This window comes from Entelurus aequoreus, linkage group LG05 (genome assembly GCF_033978785.1).
Source record: "Entelurus aequoreus isolate RoL-2023_Sb linkage group LG05, RoL_Eaeq_v1.1, whole genome shotgun sequence".
NCBI lineage: Eukaryota > Metazoa > Chordata > Actinopteri > Syngnathiformes > Syngnathidae > Entelurus > Entelurus aequoreus.
In genome coordinates this window covers 20976253-20990027 of record NC_084735.1, presented here as the reverse complement: position 1 = coordinate 20990027, position 13775 = coordinate 20976253, and the positions used below count along the sequence as shown (strand labels likewise).

Here is a 13775-nt window from a genome sequence, read left to right as displayed (position 1 = left end):
CGCACTTCCAGAAACAAACAAGTGTTTTCTAATCAGGGCAGCTTAGTAGCTGACAACGAAGACGACTATTTTTGGACAAATGGGGATTGACAACCTTATCTTTTTGAAGCTGAATATACGGAGGATGCACTGCTGCTTATTGATAAAGATATTGGTATGGTAATATGGCAACATATTGCCACACAGAAAAGGCAGATGGCCGCCAAAAGTGTCGACAATGTGACGCTGCTGGTGTGCGTAGCATTAAGGCCTGGTGTTAATTACCTCAGCGGCCAGCAGGTTGGTGATGATAATGAAAATGACGATGATGGCGGTGGTGAGTTAGTGACGTGAGTGAGTGCGGAGTTTGATGAACATCGTGAAGGTGTTCCATGCCAGAGATGTGGTCAGACGACATCCGGGAGGACATTTTAGTGAAGACACACGTCTGAACAGGCTCTTCTTGTTAAACCGAGTGAATTCATCTTTCGGAATATTGTGAACAAACTACATGCACACACACGCTGAGCTTGTAGCAACATTTCTTTGTTTCTCCCTCATTCTGTCTTGGTCTACTATAACTCACCTTTCTCTCCTCCTCGTCGGCCAGCTGTCGCTCCAGCTGCTGCAGCTGCTGCGTGGACGAGTCGCACATCTGCTTGTAGGCTGACGTCAGCTGGTCCAGCTGAGCCTCCACCTCAGCGCGCTCCTCCGGGCACAGCCTGGACGGGTGGCACACACACAGGGACAGGGGTTACGGGACCGGAACTAGAGGGTGGACGGTGAAGTACAGACATGCCAACCTTGAAGAAGAGGCACTATTTGATCTATTTTCCTGGTGTGATCTTGTTTCTGCAATGTATTACAAACCAATACACACATCAAACGTGGGCCGCACTTTGGACACCCATTTGTTAATTGGGGTTGAGTGCGTGATGTGCCGTTGTGGCAAAATTTATATTTTAGTTACATTTCTAATGTGATTTATGTTGTATTGCATTTTTTTCAGTGCATTGGTCTGTTTTTGTCTAAAGACATTATTAAATCCCCCTGCCCCTTCAGCGGACCCTGCTTGCTTCTTATATCTTTCTATAATTGTTTTCTATAATGGTGTCTATGAAGTTGTCTACATGCATATCATGTACTTCATATAGATATTTTGTTTGTGGCTTGGTGTAGGGCTTCAGGTCGGTGCTTCATTTTGATACTTTATTTATTTTAAAAAAAATAAAAAATTATTTATTTATTTTTGATACTTTATAAGTATTACATTTAGAGATGTCCGATAATGGCTTTTTGCCGATATCTGATATTCCGATATTGTCCAACTCTTAATTACCGATTCCGATATCAACCGATACCGATATATAAAGTCGTGGAATGAACACATTATTATGCCTAATTTTGTTGTGATGCCCCGCTGGATGCATTAAACAATGTAACAAGGTTTTCCAAAATAAATCAACTCAAGTTATGGAAAAAAGTGCCAACATGGCACTACCATATTTATTATTAAAGTCACAAAGTGCATTATTTTTTTTAACATGCCTCAAAACAGCAGCTTGGAAATTAGGACATGCTCTCCCTGAGAGAGCATGAGGAGGTTGAGGTGGGCGGGGTTGGGGGGGAGGGGTTGAGGTGGGGGGGGGGGGGGGGTGTATATATTGTAGCGTCCTGGAAGAGTTAGTGCTGCAAGGGGTTCTGGGTATTTGTTCTGTTGTGTTTATGTTGTGTTACGGTGCGGATGTTCCCCCGAAATGTGTTTGGTGTGGGTTCACAGTGTGGCGCATATTTGTAACAGTGTTAAAGTTGTTTATACGGTGTGACCTGTATGGCTGTTGACCAAGTATGCTTTGCATTCACTTGTGTGTGTGAAAAAAACGCATATATTATGTGACTTGGTCGGCATACTGTTTGAATGGAGGAAAAGCGAACGTGACGACAGGTTGTAAAGGACGCTAAAGGCAGTGTCTTTAAGGCACGCCCCCAATGTTGTTGTCCGGGTGGAAATCGGGAGAAATTCGGGAGAATGGATACCCCGGGAGATTTTCGGGAGGGGCACTGAAATTCGGGAGTCTCCCGGGAAAATCGGGAGGGTTGGCAAGTATGTTGTGTCAGCTAATTCTTCCGGTCTGCAGACTGATCATGGAAAATACAGTAGGAATCGTCGTTTGACAATGTGGACTATTCCGGGAAGCGAGGTGTCAAAGACGAGGACTTACTTGCTGGCCTGTTTGGAGAGCAAGAAGACATGCGTGCTCCTGATGGCTTCGGCCACGTCGTCTTTCTTGGCGGCCAGCTGCTCGCTGACGGCCTTCAGAGGAGAACACACACATGATGGGGACTGTTCACATCAGCGTGTGTGAATTAACCCTTACCTGCTGGGCTGCGAGTGACGACTCAGCGGTGGGGCCGCCGGTCCGTCCTTGGAGACCTTTGACCCATCCCAGCAGGTCTGACACCTGACCCACTCTGGCCTGCTTCTCCTCCTCCACCTCTTTCTGCATGGACAGAAACCAGACCACATGATTGTATCCACTAAGGAGACTATGTTGATAGCAATTTTGCTACAATAAAGAGGCTAAAATGTGGGTCAAAGTGTTTCCCGCAGGACTAGAGTCAATCTGCAGCAATACACAGATAAATAAAGTCGTCTTTTAATTTGCTTTATTAGCTATGATGCAAAACTCAAGTGTTTATGTGTGGACGGGTGAAATCGAGCTTGTTGGTTATCACTATACCGGGGGTCAGCTCTCGAGCCGCATGTGGCTCTTTAGCACCGCCCTAGTGGCTCCCTGGAGCTTTTTCAAAAATGGAAAAAGATGGGGGAAAAATATATTTGCTCTTTTAATAATGTTTCTGTAGGAGGACACACATAACACAAACCTTCCTAAATGTTAGAAATCCCACTGTTTATTGTGTTTGTGCTTCACTGATGACAGTATTTGGCCAGCGCCGTTTTGTCCTAATAATTTTGGTGGTCCTTGAACTCACCGTAGTTTGTTTACATGTATAACTTTCTCCGACGCTACAAGAGAAAGACGTGTTTTATGCCATTCTTTCTTTGTCTCATTTTGTCCACCAAACGTTTTATGCTGTGCGTGAATGCACAAAGGGGAACTTTGTTGATGTTGGTGACTTGTTGGAGTGCTAATAATCCATGCTAACATGCTATTTAGGCTAGCTGTGTGTACATATTGCATCATTATGCCTTGTCTGTAGGTATATTTGAGTTAATTTAATTTCCTTTACTTAATTAAGTCCTCTGTGTATTTAATTGATAGGTGCATGTCTCATGACACATTATCTGTATGTAATATTGGCTGCATTTCTGATTGTGTTTCATGATGTTCCTGACCACAGCAAACGTTATGTTTTTCCAGACCACAGCAAACGTTACCCAGTTGACAGAGATTGTAATAAATCCATTAGAAGACAGCCTGTCCTTTCTTTTAACTTGGACACACACATCTATACCTTTGGCAGTTTTAAGCCAGTAATTTTCAGGAGTTGTCTCACCCTCTGAGACACTTACTTTTAATGTGTTGCCTTCATTATTACACTTACATGAGGCTTTTAACTTTTTGCGGCTCCAGACAGATTCGATTTTTTAATTTTTGGTCCAATATGGCTCTTTCAACATGTTGGGTTGCCGACCCCTGCACTATACGGATGAAGAGATCGTGTAGGAGTCCATTTTTATTACCGTATTTTCCGGGCTACAAAGTGCACTTAAAATCCTTCTTTTTCCTCAAAACTCAACAGTGCGCCTTGTAACCCGGTGCGCCTAATGTACGGATGAATTCTGGTTTTGCTTACTGGCCTTGAAGCAATTTTATTTGGTACATGGTGTAATGATAAGTGTGACCAGTAGATGGCAGTCAAACATAAGAGATACGTGTAGACTGTACTACGATGGCAATATGACTCAAGTAAACAACACCAACATTTTATATGTTCCATTGAAAATATAAAACATTACACACGGCGCTCAAAAAGGTGTGTATGCAGTTACCGTATTTTTCGGACTATAAGTCGCAGTTTTTTTCATAGTTTGGCCGGGGGGTGCGACTTATACTCAGGAGCGACTTATGTGTGAAATTATTAACACATTACCGTAAAATATCAAATAATATTATTTAGCTCATTCACATAAGAGACTAGACGTATAAGATTTCATGGGATTTAGCGATTAGGAGTGACAGATTGTTTGGTAAACGTATAGCAGGTTCTATATGTTATGGTTATTTGAATGACTCTTACCATAATATGTTACGTTAACATACCAGGCACGTTCTCAGTTGGTTATTTATGCCTCATATAACGTACACTAATTCAGCCTGTTGTTCATTTTTCTTTATTTATTTTAAATTCTTGTCTATTCTTGGTGTTGGCTTTTATCAAATACATTTCCCTAAAAAATGCGACTTATACTCCAGTGCGACTTATGGTTTTTTTCCTTCTTTATTATGCATTTTCGGCCGGTGTGACTTATACTCCGGAGCGACTTATACTTCGAAAAATACGGTATATTGAAGTTAGGTTTGATGACAGTGAACATCCTCTCACCTCTTCTTCTTCCAGTCTTCTCAGGGCATCACTGATGTATTTCACGTGTTGCGTCGTCAAGGTGACCAATGCTGTGTAGCGTGTGCGCAGGTCCATGAACTGTAGTCGTTAACGCACAGTTACAGCAGAAGGGGACTTTAACTAATATACTTCAATCGGGACTCTCACCTCCTGAGTGATGGCGTCAGAGGAAGAGTGCATCCTTCTCCTCTTCACTGCCGACTTGTGCGTGGACTCCACGAAAGCTCTGAAAGTCATCAGCTGCAGCTCGTAGTCCTGCAAAGAGGCGACGGTTAGACCGTGGCGAGCATGCTACGACTTGTGTTCGTGAGGCGGAGACCTGCCTTGACTGAGGTGCAGTACTGTTTGGAGTGAGTCTGGCACTCGTCCAGTTTGGTCTGGTTCTCTTCAATCTCAGCCACCAGAGCCTGGGGTTGGTTTTTAAAATGGTATTGTGAGTATTCCTTATCCCAGTTCAAAGGTTTTGACTCACCGTCTGCTGGGCCCGTTGCTCGGACAGCGCTTTGCTGTCCGTCTGATCCGGTTGTGTGTTCTCCTGGCGCTCAGTTGTCTCCTCGATCCACTTGATGAGAGAGGAGTGACCGTCTCTGTACTGCTGCAGGACCGAGCCCACAGAGTCCAGTTCTGTCCGCCTGAATCAACAGAACAAAACTAAGTCAGATATTGTCAGAAGAGCCATTTAACAATGTCTTTAGTAACCCTTGTGCACCCCAAGGGGCCCAAAACAGTTTAGCGGTCTGCAATTTTACCAGGTAGTTTTTTTTCCCACAAGTTCTTGTAGGATTTAAACAAAGTACGCACACTTTCTCTTAAAGGGGAACTGCACTTTTTTTTGTGGAATTTTGCCTATGGTTCACAAACATTATAAAAGACAAGACAACCGATGGACTTTGTTTTTGGATGCATTCTAAATATTGAATACATTCATGTAAAAGTCTGCTTACAATGGAGCAACTCTATTCTGTCTATAAAGCACTTAAAAACATCCAATCATCCATTAAGGTATTATATACATGATGTAAATATATATGTAATGTAGTAACAAGCCCATTTATAACACTTAATATTCACGTATTATGATCTTTTTAAACATACACGGCGCATTAATTTCAACGTCCAAAATCACTGATTATTACTCACTGCAGACTTCATGAGAGCCAACAAACATAATAAAACATAACTTACAGTACCATGTCTGCTGTCATTAGGATGCCGACTAGTAGAATTTTGTTATATTCCTGTTTTAGGTGAAAAATGACTCATAATCCTGGCGAAGAAAAGGAGGGTGGGGCCAAGCGTATTTTTCGTGTCCTTCTCACAAGTTACAGGTCTTAATTGTCTGTCAAAGTGTACCAACATGTCATATTATGTCCTCATCCTTCTACTATCAAGGTGAGATGCATTATTTATTCAAGGAAACAGCTGACCAGTCAATTATGTAAACACCACACACAAGCTTAAGATCACAGCGCCGCTATAAATAGTTTGTCTGCTTTAACACTTATAATAACAATATCACCAATACTTGCTTAATATTAAAGCCACAAAATGTAAATTGAGTATTGCTGCCTCTTTTTACGTGATTTTTTATTGGATTTTATGGGTGAAATAGAGGACCTCTCATTTGGCTCCGCTGTAAGCGGACTTTTATTTACTTTTATTTACAAGTTAGAATGTATTTTTAAAAAAAACATGTCCTTTCATAATGACTGTGAACAATAGGTAAAATTCCCCAAAAAATGCAGTTCCCCTTTAAGACCTATTTTGGCCCCATTAACATCCATTTTAACTAGTATCTTACAGTGTTTTTACATGAAAACCGAATGAATCTCATTCTTGCAGACCGAAAAACAAGAAAATATTATTTTGGCGTAATTGTGCCCCTTAACCACTAGATGGCACCAGACAACGAGGCATAATTCTCAGCTTTGTTTTAAACCACTGAAATGCAATGAAAATGATCTTGGGCAGTTATATATATCATGGAAGGTACTTGTGCAAACTCAATAAACTCAACCAGGTCATACCTGCTTTCTCTCATTGTAGCCCAGTAGGCTCTGTAAAAATGATCTTTTTTTGGTCTATTTGTCTACTGTATCTTGGCGGTGCGTGGTCGTTTTTACAGGGGCTCCCTCAAATTTCAATACACCTCCAGTGCAAAGACATTAAAGGCTATTGTAATCCATTCTAATCAGCAATTCAACTGTAAAAACCTACTGACCCTAAAAAAAAACTCCTGAAATCAAATACAATTGTACAATATTTTATTTAATTGAGATGTCTACATAAACTGTATGAATATAACTTTTTAGCCTTAAAATAAATAAAATAATTTTTTAATTTTTTTTAGATTTTTCCTGGAAGACCGGATTGGACAATGCAGGTGTACCTAATGTTGTGGCAGTGACACCCACCTTGTTTCTATCTGCCTCTTAACTCCGTTCCACCTCTCGGCCGCCTGATTGGCTCGCTCCTGGTAGCGTTCCAGTTCCGGGCTGCGGTCTGGATGCAGCTTGCCGAGCTGAGACCCCGCCTCTTTGGCTCTGAGCACGTCCGACTCCAGAGACTGGAAGACGCCCTCGTGCTCGCCGAGCTCAGACTGCCACATCTAGGAGGACGATGGAGAGTCAGCGTTATCGGGCGACCCAATCATCCCCTTTCTACGGCGCTGGTCCTCAGTAGGTGAGCTGGAGCCTATCCCAGCTGACTTCTGGGCACCCTGGACTGGTCACCAGCCAATCACAGGACACGTATACACAAACAAGCATTCAAAGTTTTTGGACTATTTGTGGAGTCTACAACAAATCTAACATGTTCTTGGAGGAATGCACCTGGGAACCAATACCAGTACTCAACGGCATCAATTTTCTGTAATTTTGTGTCTTAATAAATATTGTTTCTGATAATAAAAAACATTACAAGTTAGCTGATTATAACTGCTGTCCAGTTTTTAAGTCTTGTTTTGTTATCACGTTTCTGAGTCTTTTTTACAGCTGCAAGTCCAAGACGTTAAATGGCAGTAGGCCATAATTTATGGTGTGTTGGCTCGTCAGTTTGGTCTTTGCTGTAGAGTCTTTTGTTGTGCCCTAAAAAGTGTTAATACTGTAAGTAATGTACTTATTACGCACTAGATGTTTGATTGTAATGTGCATTTCAGTTGTAGTTTTCATTAACAAATTTAGGTGTTGAAATCACTGTGTTAATTCGCTAATGCTAATCAGTAGCATGTCAACAGCAAAGGCAATGTATATTAGTAGAGATGTCCATAATGGCTTTTTTGCCGATATCCAATATTGTCCAACTCTTGATTACCGATTCCGATATCAACCGATACCGATATATACAGTCGTGGTATTGACACATTATTATGCCTAATTTTGTTGTGATGCCCCGCTGGATGCATTAAACAATGTAACAAGGTTTTCCAAAATAAGAGAACAACTTCAACTCAAGTTATAGAAAAAAATGCCAACATGGCACTGCCATATTTATTATTGAAGTCACAAAGTGCATTATTTTTTTTTAACATGCCTCAAAATAGCAGCTTGGAATTTGGGACATGCTGGAGGTGGAGGTGGGCGGGGTTGGAGGGGGCGGGGGCGGGGGGGGGGGGGGGGGTTATTATCGGCCAATAAATGCTTTAAAATGTAATATCGGAAATTATCGGTATCAGTTTCAAAAAGTAAAATTTATGACTTTTTAAAACGCCGCTGTGTACACGGATGTAGGGAGAAGTACAGAGCGCCAATAAACCTTAAAGGCACTGCCTTTGCGTGCCGGCCCAATCACATAATATCTACGGCTTTTCACACACACAAGTGAATGCAAGGCATACTTGGTCAACAGCCATACAGGTCACACTGAGGGTGGTCGTATAAACAACTTTAACACTGTTACAAATATGCGCCACACTGTGAACCCACACCAAACAAGAATGACAAACACATATCGGGAGAACATCCGCACTGTAACACAACACAAACACAACAGAACAAATACCCAGAACCCCTTGCGGCACTAACTCTTCCGGGGCGCTACAATATACACCCCCCGCTACCCCCTACCCAAAAACACCGCACCCCCAACCCCGCCCACCTCAGCCTCCTCATGCTCTCTCAGGGAGAGCATGTCCCAAATTCCAAGCTGCTGTTTTGAGGCATGTTAAAAAAAATAATGCACATTGTGACTTCAATAATAAATATGGCAGTCCCATGTTGGCATTTTTTTCCATAACTTGAGTTGATTAATTTTGGAAAACCTTGTTACATTGTTTAATGCATCTGATTAATTTTGGAAAACCTTGTTACATTGTTTAATGCATCCAACGGGGCATCACAACAAAATTAGGCATAATAATGTGTTAATTCCACGACTGTATATATCGGTATCGGTTGATATCGGAATCGGTAATTAAGAGTTGGACAATATAGGAATATCGGATATCGGCAAAAAAGCCATTATCGGACATCTCTACCTAGAAGTAATTTGGCTCTCAGTGCTGCTGGAGTGATCGTCAAGTGCCCAAGTGCAAAGAGTCGGCAGTCGTGCGTACTCAGGTACCTTAAGATGGTACCGCTGGATTTTAAGTGAATCGGTGCCCAGAAGGACCGGTGGGATTCGGTCGGTGCTAAAAAAAAAAGGTACCTGATTCGGGACCCATTCTTACTTACCCCTAGTTGTTCTCTGAGGGTCTGAATGGCCGTCGTGTCCGCAGGCACGATGTCCTCCTCGCTCAGTCTGGTCTCGTACTTGCTCACCTGACTCTCCGCTTCCTCCAGGCAGCGAATCAGGACATCCACCGTTTTTAACCTTGTGAGGTTAAAAGTGAAGGCAATCAGTCCCCATTTAGCCGAGTGGCACCACCACACTCACTTTTCCAAGAAGACGGAGGAGAGACAGTGAAGCTTGTCCATCTTCTCCACCGCCTGGTTGAGCTCCGAGCGCAGGGCGGGGGCGCTGGAGGACGTCGGCTTCTCCTCGAAGAAAGCGACGCAGCGGCAAGACACGCCGCCCAAACTGGAGCGAAGGCCGTCCAGCTCGGAGTGCAGCGTCTGGAAGTTAAAGGGGTATGATTATTCTGACAAGTTATGTACACCAAAACAAAAAAATCGTAATAATAATAATTCAATAATAACATTTTGCAACCGTACTGAGTGCCAAGCAGGGAGGTAATGGGTCCCATTTTTATAGTCTTTGGTATGAACTACATTTCATTATTACATTTTTTCCCATACACTGTAAAAAAAATAATTAAAAAAAATCTTGAGATGTTACGGTTAAAAAAACTGGCAGCTCAGTTGCCTGAATTCTATCGTAAAAATACAATTGTTTTACAGCACATTACTGTAAATTGGAAATACGGTACCAGTGTTTTTTCAAGGTAAAATTCTGGTGACTGGGCTGCCATTTTTATAACCAGGTTGTTGTTTTTTTGTTTTGTTTTTATTTTTGTTTTTTTTTGGACTGGAAGTTCTGGAAGTTCAGTTCTGCAACTGAGCTGGCAAAATCATTGTCATTTTTACAAATTACATTTCATGGATAACTTTTACATTTCATGGATAACTTTGAAATCGTAAGTCTAACACGGGGGTCGGCAAACTGCAGCTCTTTAGCGCCTTGTGGCTCCTTGGAGCTTTTTCAAAAATGTAGAAAATGGAAAAAGATGGAGAGGAAAAATATATTTTTGTGTTTTGATATGGTTTCTGTAAGAGGACAAACATGACACAAACCTTCCTAATTGTAAGAAATCCCACTATTTATATTAAACATACTTCACTGATGAGAGTATTTGGCGAGCGCCGTTTTGTCCTACTAATTTCGGCGGTACTTGAACGCACCGTAGTTTGTCAACACGTACAACTTTTTCCGACGTTGCCACATAAAGACGTGTTTTATAACACTCCTTTGTCTCATTTTGTCCACCAAACGTTTTATGATGTGCTTTATTAGCGTGCTAACTTTTTTTGTTGATAATTTTACAAACCTTTTCCCCAGTCTTATACTGTAACTTGGTACTTAACATATGCTAATGGTTAGCTTGCAATTTTTTTTTTTTGTTGCTATTTTTGCAACTGTTTACCACAGAGTTATATACCTTGGTATTTGACATAAGCTAACTGTTAGCATGCTAACTTTTCTAGCCACTTTCCCCTATGTACAGGAGTCATAACTCGGTACTTGACACATGCTAAGATTTAAGCGTAATTGCAAGCTCCACTCTTAGAGACTTAAACTTCCTTTATTATCATTAAAATTTGAACTTCACAATAGAGATAAGAACAATATTTTGTTGCATTAGCTCGTTGTAGTGCAGGATAAAAGAGCAATAAGGTGCAGATTGTTTGCATTTACAAAAAAAGGTATTGATATAAATAGATTTACTGTACAGATAAATATATTGCACTTTTGCGTATGCATCCACGTTTAGCGCGCTAACTTTTTTTGTTGCTAATTTTACAACCTTTTTCCCAGTCTTATACTGTAACTTGGTACTTAACATATGCTAATGGCTAGCATGCAATTATTTTTTGTTGTTGCTATTTTTGCAACTGTTTACCACAGAGTCATATACCTTGGTATTTGACATAAGCTAACTGTTAGCATGCTACCAGTAGCAGCATGCTAACTTTTTTAGACACTTTTCCTTATGTACAGGAGTCATAACTCGGTTTGATTGATTGATAGATTGAGACTTTTATTAGTAGGTTGCACAGTGAAGTACATATTCCGTACAATTGACCACTAAATGGTAACACCCAAATAAGTTTTTCAACTTGTTTAAGTCGGGGTCCACTTAAATTGATTCATGATACAGATATATACTATCAGATATATACTATCATCATAATACAGTCATCACACAAGATAATTATCAGGGTATATACATTGAATTATTTACATTATTTACAATCCGGGGTGTTAGGTTTGGTTGTTATCATCACTTCAGTCATCAACAATTGAGAACAGAGAAATTACGGTACTTGACACATGCTAACATTTAAGCGTAATTGCAAGCTCCACTCTTAGAGACTTAAACTTCCTTTATTATCATTCAAATTTGAACTTTACAGTACAGATAAGAACAACATTTTGTTGCATTAGCTCATTGTAGTGCAGGATAAAAGACCAATAAGGTGCAGAGTGTTTGCATTTACAAAAGAAGGTGCAGATATAAAAAGATTTACCGTACAGATAAATATATTGCACTTTTGCATATGCATCCACGTTTACGGATGTATGTTATATTGCCTTTATAGTTTATACATATATTAAAGATCTAGATAATATCGGCCTGCCGAAATTGGCCGATAAATGCTTTAAAATGTAATATCGGAAATTATCGGTACCGGTTTCAAAAAGTAAAATTAATGACTGTTTAAAACGCTGCTGTACGGAGTTGTACATTTCCGGTAAAACACGGATGTAGGGGGAAGTACAGAGCAGATGCGTCTCCCAGTCAGCAGCCCCTCCCCTCTCCCACACACAACACAGGAGTTGACGACTGCAGCATGAGAGGTTTACTGGCGACGCTTGATGACCTCATCAAACCGCCGCGAGCGGAGCATAACAACAAGAGTGTGTTGTTGCCGGTGCTGTAGCCGTGGCTAACAAGCGAGCGAGCTCGGTGACTGACTAACGACACCATGTCTATGGTTTGGGATTATTTTAAAGTGTGTCTATCGGATAAAAAACTGGCAATTTGCAATGACTGCAAAAAGTTGGTTATGCGAGGAGGAACCGAGACGTCTTCCTTTAATACGAGCAATTTGATCGCCCACCTCTTCAAGAATCATAAGGAGATACACGATGAATACAAGCAGAAGACGGATGAAAAGCAAACACCGAAAAAAAGTAGTACCACACAGTTGTCACTTAAAGACTCAGAGAAAAAACAAAAATACAACAAAAACCACCCCATGGCGAAAGCCTACATTGTGGTCAGGGACAACGCACGTAGTATGGCAAAAACTACGGTGGAGTTTGGTGTGGCTAGTCTGCCCTGCATGGCGCACACTTTGCAGCTTGCAGTGAACGAAGATGCCCTGTCTCAACGCAGCATTTCAGAAGCTCTGGCTGACTGCTAGGCCACTTCAAGCACTCACCACTCGCTTGCAGCACATTTGTGTTACTCATACAAATACGTTAGAGCAGGGCAGATTGAGCCCAGTTTATAATTTCCTGTTATACAGTATACCAGGCAGTCTTGCACTAAAGGAGGACTTTGTTATTGTTTACTGTATTACTCTAGTATACTCTGGACTGAAGCTGTGTGCCTTCATTGTTTTTGTAGCTGTTGTTTTGAGGCATGTTTAAAAAAAATAAAAAATAATGCACTTTGTGAAAGTCAAAGTATAGTATTTCCCATAGTTGTAGTGGGTATCAGGGAGAGCATGTCCCAAATTCCAAGCTGCTGTTTTGAGGCATGTTAAAAAAAATAATGCACTTTGTGACTTCAATAATAAATATGGCAGTGCCATGTTGGCACTTTTTTCCATAACTTGAGTTGATCTATTTTGGAAAACTTTGTTACATTGTTTAATGCATCCAGCGGGGCATCACAACAAAATTACGCATAACAATGTGTTAATTCCATGACTGTATATATCTGTATCGGTTGATATCGGATTCGGTAATTAAGAGTTGGACAATATCGGATATCGGCAAAAAAGCCATTATCGGACATCTCTAATATATATATATAATAGTTTATAGCAACTTGCTGTTATTCCCCATGCAAAGAAAACTCACCTCGTGCTCAGCGATCCTCTCAGTGTTGTCACCGCTCGGGGGCGGAGTCTGAATGCCATTGATCAATCTCTGCTCGGCCTCGTTTAGACGCAAAGTGACGTTCTTTAGCTCGGACAGATAGGAGCGGGAAACCGACTCGTCTTTCTCTTCTGTATACAGAGGACACACAAGTGGTCAGCATCACAGGTTGTAGGACTGCGCCTTAAAAGTGCGCGCTCGCCTGTCTCCATGTTGCGCAGCAGGTCCTGACAGTGCTGCTGCGCCTGCCGGACGTCCGCCTCCAGCTGCCGCCTCTCGGCCGGCGTGAACAGCGCGCTCTCTCTGCTGTCGGACAGGAAGTCGGCCAGCTGGGACTCCAGGTGATCCAGGACCTGCTGGCGCTCTGACGGGGATTGGCAGCGGACCTGGCGGGGTCGAGAAGAGAGACGGAGATGAGCGGGAGAGGAGATACGCGTGGG

General features: G+C 41.6%; 1 protein-coding gene across 1 annotated transcript in view; it reads right to left on the bottom strand.

Moving 5' to 3' along the window:
* Nucleotides 1–13775, bottom strand: part of macf1a (microtubule actin crosslinking factor 1a) — a 389896-nt gene that overhangs the window by 160365 nt on the left and 215756 nt on the right. Inside the window, 12 exon segments of the mRNA XM_062047376.1 lie at nucleotides 566–701; nucleotides 2202–2293; nucleotides 2358–2480; nucleotides 4549–4647; nucleotides 4717–4824; nucleotides 4893–4976; nucleotides 5042–5201; nucleotides 6984–7177; nucleotides 9240–9378; nucleotides 9442–9620; nucleotides 13318–13466; nucleotides 13538–13721. Coding sequence (XP_061903360.1) covers nucleotides 566–701; nucleotides 2202–2293; nucleotides 2358–2480; nucleotides 4549–4647; nucleotides 4717–4824; nucleotides 4893–4976; nucleotides 5042–5201; nucleotides 6984–7177; nucleotides 9240–9378; nucleotides 9442–9620; nucleotides 13318–13466; nucleotides 13538–13721 — 1647 coding nt within the window.